This window comes from Achroia grisella, unplaced genomic scaffold (genome assembly GCF_030625045.1).
Source record: "Achroia grisella isolate CSIRO2021 unplaced genomic scaffold, CSIRO_AGI_Agris_v1 utg900, whole genome shotgun sequence".
Lineage (NCBI taxonomy): Eukaryota > Metazoa > Arthropoda > Insecta > Lepidoptera > Pyralidae > Achroia > Achroia grisella.
In genome coordinates this window covers 2340258-2350361 of record NW_026713059.1, presented here as the reverse complement: position 1 = coordinate 2350361, position 10104 = coordinate 2340258, and the positions used below count along the sequence as shown (strand labels likewise).

General features: G+C 30.9%; 1 protein-coding gene across 1 annotated transcript; it reads right to left on the bottom strand.

The window, feature by feature from the left end:
• Positions 1 to 283: 283 nt before the first annotated feature.
• On the bottom strand, positions 284 to 6841 carry LOC131853201 (membrane-associated progesterone receptor component 1-like). The gene is made up of 3 exons (XM_059204035.1): positions 6500 to 6841; positions 1248 to 1397; positions 284 to 469 (listed from the first exon to the last, which is right to left on the bottom strand). Exons 1-3 carry the CDS (start codon positions 6780 to 6782, stop codon positions 381 to 383), a joined length of 522 nt encoding a protein of 173 aa, XP_059060018.1. The 5' UTR covers positions 6783 to 6841; the 3' UTR covers positions 284 to 380.
• Positions 6842 to 10104: the final 3263 nt, after the last annotated feature.

Below are 10104 nucleotides of genomic sequence, written 5' to 3'. Positions count from 1 at the left end.
TGATAAAAACAAAAAAAGATTCATACAAGATCTTAATAATCCTGACTAATAGTGTAAATGGGGATGTACTTTGTTTCTTAAATATATTCTTAAAACAATAGCACTTATTAAAACAGCACTAGTCGTGAGAGATGAATGGACAAAGTCGGTCTGAAAGTAAGAGTTATTCCTAAATTTTTGACAAAATATTTAAACTATATAAAGACGATTGTTGGCCTACGATTTTTCTTCAGATAAGTACACTTAAAAATAAACAATACGAATAAAAATAACATTAAAAGTCTTACCTTTAAAAAATATTTTATTTATAACTCAACATTATATCAGATTCCTATATAAAAATATTTATTCTCAACCATTATTAAAAAAACTTATTACAACTATTGCGCCTTTTTATCCTCAGTTTCTTCATCATAATTCTTTGGTTGTTCACCTGGTTTCAAAAGACGACCGACGATGTCATATTTTTCTGGAAAATAATATACATATTTATTTTGTATAATTCGAATAACAAATAAGCTAATGTTCCTTCTGATTAAAGTACTAATCATCGCTTATATAATATTTGATAGTATAATATTGGATTAACACAAAAATTATAGACTTTAGAAAATCGACTCTAAAGTTTTAGTATATAAAATATCATTTTAAAAAAATGTGTTTATCCAGTATTGTACTATGAACGATATCCCAGACACGGATATCGTTCATAGTACAATACTCATAGTCTAATGCTTTGCCATTTCTAATGAGAAGTTGACCGTATAATTTCACTACCATAACTCACTTTTTACGCTGGAACACAACAAGGCATAAGGTTTAAAGAGATGAGGCAGTGATTTTCTGCCGAGGTTTTCTCACGAGACTACACCATAGAGTTTTTCTAGAAGGGTATATTAATATATTAACATGCAACACCCCTGGTATTTTAGGCGTCCATAGGCTACGGTAACAATTTACCATCAGATGGGCCGTATGCTTGTTTGCCACCATAGTAGTATAAAAAATGTAAAATGGTTTGATACTCGAGAGAGCAAGCCAACCACTGTCTCTTAGATTAAAATTGTTTATACTCGTATATCATTGTTTCCATTATTGAAACACCAGTCAAAAATATAAATGGACACAAAAAGCTTTTTGACAGTTTATAACTTTTAGATTTATAAATAGAGATAAATAAAAACCAGTAAAACCGTAGAGAATAATACTCATAAGAAAATAAAAAGTAATACATATATTAGATTTACCTCTAAACTGCTCCTCCCATTCTTTGGCTGAGGCTACCTCATCTGCGGATAAATCGCTTACATCATCCCAGTCTTTGTCGCTTGATGCCACCTGTCCAGTAGCTAGACCACGTGTAGCATCTTTTCCTGCGAAGGCTGCGTATGGACCACCTGGAAATAGTGATTACAAATTGGGTATTATAAAAGTTGGGAGGGAAGAGAAAACTTTTCATTTAAAAAAATCATTAACAAGATTGTTAGTGTATATTTTTAAAAGAAAAGTTGTTTTGCAAACAAATATACTTTTTATTTTATTAATTCAATTGTATGTTGCTATTACATTATTTAGTATAAGTTTGTTACTGTCTAAGCCACTACAATAATATATACTAAAATATACATGTTATGAAGAAGTATTTTATTTCCATGACAAGCATAAAATAATAAAGTTTTACATAAGAATCTGACACCAATAGTAGTTTAAGATACGGCATAAGTAATATACATCCTTATCTGTTATTTGATAATAACAATGTTTATATGATAGAAAATATGTAGACTTTTGTCGTAGGCTAGTTATACTGCCCTATTATAATATAGGGATAAGAGGTAGATATCAATTAAAAGAAAGGTTTTTGTTTAAATTTTTACAACTAAAAGAAAGATTTTTGTTTATATTTTCTGATTGATTTCCCAGTGAAGGAAATACCGATGTCAAATCAAAATTTAATCCGTAATATAGCTGTAGATTCACCCTAATCACGTTATATTCAAATATACTGAGCGAAATGAAGGCAAGTCAAGTGTTGCATTCACCACGACATACAGTTGATATTGTCTCTTATTACCCTATCTGGAATTACTGTCGCGGCGGAATATATGTAGGTTTATAAATCGTACATGGATTGACTGATTTATAAAGCTGCTGATGAAGTAAAAATAGGTTTATAAGTAATCCGCCTGGCTACATCCTACATCCGTACGGTGTACATGTATTATACATGTAAACATTCTTGAGTCGCTCTATCTATTGCTAAAAACTGCATTAAAATCCGTTACGTAGATTAAAAGATCATAGCGAACAGACAACGGAAGCGACTTAATTTTATACTATGTAAAGATGACTTAGGACATTATTAGCCACATAGATAATTTATAATCTCGTATTTATTAACACATGAAATCAATAATCCAAAAAAGCAATAAATTTTATACCTAACAATACCTAATAACAATTGAATATAATATACGTACGCGTATTTCTTATGCCGTATCTCCTACTATAATAACATTGTTAATATATCACATTCGTGGTTGTTACATGTGTATAACAACAATGGCGTCTTATGTAATAGAGTAATTCAAGGCTAGCTAATTTTGATGACATGTGTGACATTAATATATGCCATACAGTCTAAATCTTCTTATGTATACAATTTTCTTATTGCAATGTTAGTTACCATACTCCTCTAAAACAGATTGACCGATTTTTATGAAATTTTATATGCATATTTGAGAATCGGGTACTATCTATTTTTCATATTCCTAAGTGATAAGAGTGGTCCACCTATAACTTTTTTTTTAAATTTTTAGGTCAAAACATTTTTTTTACCCTCAGCGATTTCAATTTATATGGCAAAACAACGTTTGCTAGGTCAGCTAGTAGTTTTATAAAAACGTTTACCAGTGTAGTAGTTTACACATACATACATACATTACAAGCACAATAATGACATATCCATGTGTATCTATATGTTTATCTAACTTATCGTATTAATGTTAGCATTTATAAAATATATTAATATTTTTACTCAATGAAACTCAAGGAGCAGGTACCGGCAGATAACACCTTAGATTAAAAGTTTTATTCTACTTTACGTGGTTACCTAATAGTAACTTAAATACTAGGTCACTCACAACTCTGCATTATCTGTGTCGTCACTATCTATTGCTGGATATACTATTATATATTCTAGAACGGTACTAAAATACCTGTCTCACTTGAAAATCTTCAATACCTATTGCACTGAAAGCCCTATTGAAATCGGTAACTGCAAACATTCACAAATGGTACGGTATAATGTATATGTCGTGACCAGATAGCAGAATTGATTCTATCATAATCTAGTCGACCATTTCATAAAGTGGTGAAATGGTGGTCTTTCATGCAATATTACACTGTTTATTGACGGCTAGCTGTTATAGATAAAATAGTCTTCGTTAGTGTTTGTAATACAATCTGTATTTACATAAAAAAATGTTAATAATCGTTCATCCCTAGACGTCAAAAGATTTTATTAGATAAGCTGGAATAATCGTTGGTGCCTAGATTCTAGACGTTAAAACGTTTTACCAGATGTAGCTGCAAAAATCATCTGCCTGGGTACCTCAATCTCACATATTTCAGCCATCAAGTTTGCTTTGTAAGCTGTGTTTTCGATTAGGTAGTTCATTTACAGAATAAAAGGCATGACATCTTCGTTCTATGGATTGGAAACGCATGAGTGGTTATAATAACGTGATATCAGTGCTTCATGGAACGTACAGGCGGCGATTATCGCTTACTACCAAGTGGCATATTTGCCATACTAATTACAATTACAAATGGAACATATAAACAAAATAACAGACACACGATGATGATGATGTTGTTTGACCTTTACAAATATAGAACGTTTGACAACACAAACAAATATGTAGTTGTAGTGTGTGACACAGGACAGGGCTATTTCTTAATATGGTTAAATATTGGAAGGTCGCGTCGTAAAATAGTTTTTTCTATTATTCACCATTTTGCGCCGTCCGCGTTATTAGTATGTTATTTACTTAGACTTTATGTTTTTTTCGTCTTTTTAATGTAACCGGTATGGCAAATTAGCTAACTATGATTAGTGGCAAGTCGCCGAAATACATAAACATCAGTACGGACATCGCCTCGATATATACAGGACTAAGATGTCATGCCTACATACTATGTAAATATATATGTAAACAATCGGACGGACGGAGCCCTGGACTTAAAATGGGATAAAAATTGATTCAGAAAGTATAGTGAGTTTTATTCTTGGTAAATAGATTTTGAATATTTTTTTCCATTAATACTACAGTTCTAAAAATGTAAACAAAATTCTATGATTTCACCATGACATAATATTTACAAAACACTCGTTATATGTTAATAGCTACTCAGTTAATTGAATATAATTATAATTCAATGCTCTTAGCGTTTACCGTGATTATACCTATATTTCCTACAAATTATTATAATAAGACATAAAGCAAGATAAAGGTTGTACAAAGAATCGCACGCTAGAAACTTCTCCACTAATATAACGATATAAGAATATACTTGGACTAAACTATCTCTGTCTAGAACTATTGTATGTATTTTAGAAAATACTTGATTAGTTGACTTGTGAATTTGAATTAGGTACTTGACTGGATACTTACTGGGTTCGATTTAGATTAAATTTTGATTTATATGTACTAATAGTAAACTCCATATCTATGTTTTTATACAACTATTTACTAAAAATTTTATACAATGGTGTCGAACAAATATATCGCCAATCAATGATTACTATAGTCGACTTTTTAGTGGTGGACGATTCCTAAAAACTATCTTCCTGATAGGATAGCCTATCAGGAATCCACTATTAGTACTGACAGGAAGTTCAAACCCGATCATGTACTTTTCTTTTCCAAAAGAAATCTAAATTAAGTGGCCTGAGTCAAGATTCGAATCCCTGCTGGTATTCTTAAACTAAATTCATATCCGTTAGCCAGAATTTGGCCTTTAGCAGTTTCATAAGACCTTCTGCGAGTTTCAAGTGCTCTTTTTACACTTTTGGTTTTCATTTTATAATTCTAGTATTATTGGCGCATATCACACTACGGTACGGTAATTAATGGGCCCTGAGGGAATCTTATACTACCGAATATGTAGGTTCAAAATATATAGTTTTAGAATTTTACATACAACGTCGTTTGAAACGAAACTGTAGTCTGCTATCAAGATTCCTACGCTATAACAAAATAATTGAAAAACTGTTGATGTTATTCAAAATGCGTCAATAAATAGTTTTATATGAATAGGCTGATCTGTATTCTGATTGTATAATATTATAGAAAACCTTAAAAGCGCTGATATAACCGATTTAATAGGCAATTCTCGTTTAAGCAAGAGAATCTCTAAATGGGTAATAATTGAAATGGTTAGCCATTACCTATGACTTCCAAACAAATAACGATGATATCACCCGTGTGTTGTTATTCACTATTCTTACCATAACTTCGCTTAGATTTAGAAATTTTAGTGCATTGGGTGCACCATTCCATTATCATTCATAAAAAAACATAGTAGGTGTATCAACTGTACGTTTAATTTTAGGTTATTGGTACGTGTATATATTCCATGCGTTTAAACAGGGGTCACCTATATTATGTATATAATGATTTAAATGTAAATCGATATCGAGCCTATCTTAATATGTGAATACATATTTACAAAATAAAATGCATATTCAAGTATCTGCAATACATACATTTTTGTATCCTTCAAGTTAGCAATATCTTTTATTTTTAAAAACTGTATATATAGGAATAATTTTTATACTCAATACACCTTTAATAATTTTTTAGAATATTTGTGTAAGAGCCATTGTTTAGTATTTGTCTTATCGAGTATTGTGTTCGCTTGACATTGTTTGATGGATCATAAAACGATAGCATAACGTTAGACGCCATGTTGCGACTATAAACATAAACCGGTTGTGTTCAGAAGGTCAAAATGTGCTGAAGCAATGTGCCGGCCGGGTGATTGTTTCTCTCTCGTACATTGTGATGTTCTGACTGCGTGAAGGAGATGGGTATATGGATAGTAAAGATTGCGTCGGAGTTGTCCGCACTCATGCATAGTAATTAAGCAGACTGTGAGCACAGATAAAAATATTATTATGAATACAAAAACGAGATTACGTTTTAGTAACTGTACAAAATTTAAAGCAATAATAATTTGTAGATAATATTGCCGGTTGTATTGGTTTATCGTAGTTTTTGTGTCAATAAATGATTGTGAGTGAGTGTGATTTATTTTAAATTTATATAAAGTTATATTACAAATACAGTCAAATAAGTATTCTTGGCGTGCAATTAAAGTATCAAAATAATCATGCTGATGGCACTAATGATATTGTTTTCAATGAGAAACCACGTCACTGACTTAACAGTTTTCACTAGTCATTGTAACCCAACCAAAATGAAATGTCACTCACCTGGTCCATAAAACCTTTTTCCTTTGGTGACATCGAAAATAATAGTGTTAACAGCTAGCAAAACTCTTCCATCAGGTGCAGTGCCATCATACTGCTTCAGTTCAGCAACTGTTAAATCCTTACGTATCTTTGGCAGTGGCGGTGGCGGAGGTGGCACATCTATGTCCGATTCGAATTTCGACTGTAAAATCTTGTAGATAAGGTACACTATAAAAGCCAAGAGAACCAGGTTTATGGGACTGGTTAGTTCTGCCCACAGAGAAGTGGCTTCTGCGTCTGACATTTTTTCGAGCGTGTAGAAGCCGCGAGTACTTGAGCCATACTGAGCTCTATTGAGCGCGCCGTTATCAAGACAACGTTAAAAGGTCTGGCGCGGCGTTTATGTCAATTACATATTAACACACTGGCCTCAGTAGACAAAGTAGATACATGTAAGTATCCTCTTCTATATATTTATAATTAGAACAATTTCGAAAACTATAAATTAGAACATTTTGATAATTTCTTTTCAACTCAGAACTTACTCTGCCTAGTTTTATCACACTTGAAATGAAGATTTTCATTAAATAAACAAATTGTATTTTATTTGTATACTTATATAAAACGGTTTCTAATATAAAAGTTGTAAACTAAGAAATCTGTTATCGCTGAATAGCAGTCGGCTTATAAAATAGGTAGCATTATAAACACAAAAGTGGAATTACATTTCTACAATACTGAATAATAATTATTCGCATAAATTGTGGCCAAAGGTCTTATTGGAAATTTAATGCTTATTATGAATTCATTATGTAATAGGAATGAAAAAGACAATTGGTGCCGGCGATTGCGCAAAATATCGACGACACATAATCTCTTTTGTATGTATCATATTAAATGAAATGAATCAAAGATAGAGATCGGCGCCTGCGGTGCAAGCGCATGTTCCTAAATGTACATTTAGGCACTTGAAAAAGATTATTTAGAATAAAAATTATGCCACTTATAAGGTCTTAAGTAAAAAAGTTTCAATTAGGGCCCAAAAATGTCACAATGTAGTTGCGAAATCTATTTAATTATATAATTTAAGGAAAAAATATACATGTTTCAACGTAAAAGTCAAGTAGGTAAGAGATAATAACACCAAAAAAATTGAAAATTTACTTAAAATTTTTCAAACTGAATTGATTGATTGTACATAGATAGTGAAACATAAAAGATTGATAAAGTAACACAGTGATATTGATGTGATAAATAACAGTAATCATGATGACTGAAAAATTGTAACTTAACTATCTAGCTAGACTAACTTGTAAGCATGAAATAGCAGTATTTAAAGTTGATAATTTTATTATTAATAATAATTGTTTACTATTATTAGTAATATTTTGTGAATGATAATTAGATAATAGTAATATGGTCGATTGTAATGATATATGCTAGCGGAGCTCTAATAAAGTATGCAAGTATGAGGATGAACCGCATCGATTGCTGCGTAATGATCGTCTTACAGATTATATATATATATATATTACATATTTATTTAAAAGAGCAACACACAAGTCTCTTGCTTATTCTTCTTGTGATGAATCTGCATTCCGAATAAGCGGTAGAATAAAAAAACTTGACTATTCAAAAGTGCTTATATTAAGTTTATTTGAATAAAGATTATTTCTATTTCTATTTCTATTGAATGACACATGAATGATATGAATAGAAATATAGTGTGCTATATTTCTATTCTATTTCTATTTCACAAAGTTTTTTGTTGTAGGTCAGATTAAAGTCACGACCTTTCGGTCAGCATCAGTCGATGTAGTAAACTGTTAAACTACGACGTTAAGTATTAATTATATAACTGGAATTGTAAAAAAACTAACGACACATCTCAACATCATCATCAGTACCATTCCAGATTGTTAAAATGTCACAAAATTGTAAATCGCTTACGTAAGCTATTTAGTTAGTTGAAATATAAGAGAACATAAGAGAAATATGATAAATGTAAGAGAGAGGTGCAATTGAATTTGCTTTCCTGAAACCGATTACAATTTTCTTTCCTCCTTGTAAATTACCTTATTTCAATGAAATAAAACATTCATTGAAAATAAAATTTACAGCCGAGTGTGTACAGTGCACTCCCGATATTAAATCATGGCGGTATACTTTATTTTGAGAGAATTATGCGAATATATCAACAATTGTGGTAGCTTCCTATGTGGTATGGCGGCTTGATATAATTTAATTTCTATGTGAATTGAATGATACTGTAGGTCTATTAATATTGTATTTAAATGATTTATCGATAGCTAAATTTGTAAACAGTAATATTCATAAAATATTTATATAGAACGTGCGTTATTTTGTTTAATTTTGCAGTAATATATGTAATATCACAAATAAGAGTATTCTGTGTTGAAACCTGACCAGCGGAAGCGCTATGATCTTCGCCATTAGTGATCAAACTCCGACAGTTATCGGGTATTGTGACACGTGTTTCGTTCTAAACAAGGCATCATCAGGCAATGAATAGAGTTAATGAATAGAGACCTAGTATTGATTGTTCGGTGATCAGACTATATTTGTATTTATTACTAGTTTTGCCCACGGTTTCACCAGCATGAAATTTATAGCCTATATGTTATTCTGATTTATAAGATATATTATTGTAAAGTTTCATTAAAATCCATTCAGTAATTATTGCGTGAAAGAGTAACAAACATCCATAATCTCACTTTCGCGTTTATAATATAAAATAAGATACACCTCATGAACGGGGAACGATTGTCATCACTTTCATATGTGGCTATACAAGTCACACACACATATATACGAGTATATATATGTGTGTGACTTGACATCCATCACCTGTATAGTAGTTTGTATTTTTCATCATAATTAGGTGACAGACATATGTAGTACTTTTGGTGATAGTAGGTATATTTAGGCTACCTAACGCTTATGTCACTTATAATGCTATGACGTCATAACCTTCAGACTCTATCTGATTCTGTAAATATAAGTAAAATATTTATGACGTATTTATAGAACAGAAGGCATGATCATCTGACTTTCCTTAATCATCATCGCTCCAAAGTTTTCCTTTCTTATTTATGATCCTCGTAAGTTTTTGTTCCATCGATATCCATTTCCACCATCTCCATATTCACTCCCTTTCTGCATATATATTTACATATATTATAGAAATAATAACTATAAATCGTATAATGTCTATATAAAAGAATGGATAAAAGATATTCAGCAAATTTCATAATTTGATCACAAGATTAATTAAGTAGGAATATAACATATAAGTACTTGCTTAATTTATGTTAATATCTTTTTTCTAAATTACAGACAGTAAGACCAATATTTGTGTTTGTTTTCTGTAAAATTTATTTTCTCTTCTCTTCTTAGTATATTTAAACTGAAATATTGCAGTTTTCATTTATATATTCTAATGAACAGGGTTCATTCAATATTATCTAGAAATTTCCATAACCGTTCGACGGCTGACGTCTGGATAAAATTTTAATATAATGAATAATATATTGTAAAGTGTTTGTTCATGTTCAAGAATTGAAATTTCATTGTATATATTACTCGTCTTTCAATATAAAGGTTTG

What these genes read in the sequence shown, in the direction of transcription:
- LOC131853201 (XM_059204035.1), bottom strand. Translation starts at nt 6,782, where the DNA reads ATGTCAGACGCAGAAGCCACTTCTCTGTGGGCAGAACTAACCAGTCCC. An exon ending in AAAAAGGTTTTATGGACCAG is followed by an intron (nt 1,398 to 6,499) that starts GTGAGTGACATT and finishes CACTATTTCCAG; the next exon opens with GTGGTCCATACGCAGCCTTC. An exon ending in ATGGGAGGAGCAGTTTAGAG is followed by an intron (nt 470 to 1,247) that starts GTAAATCTAATA and finishes ATTATTTTCCAG; the next exon opens with AAAAATATGACATCGTCGGT.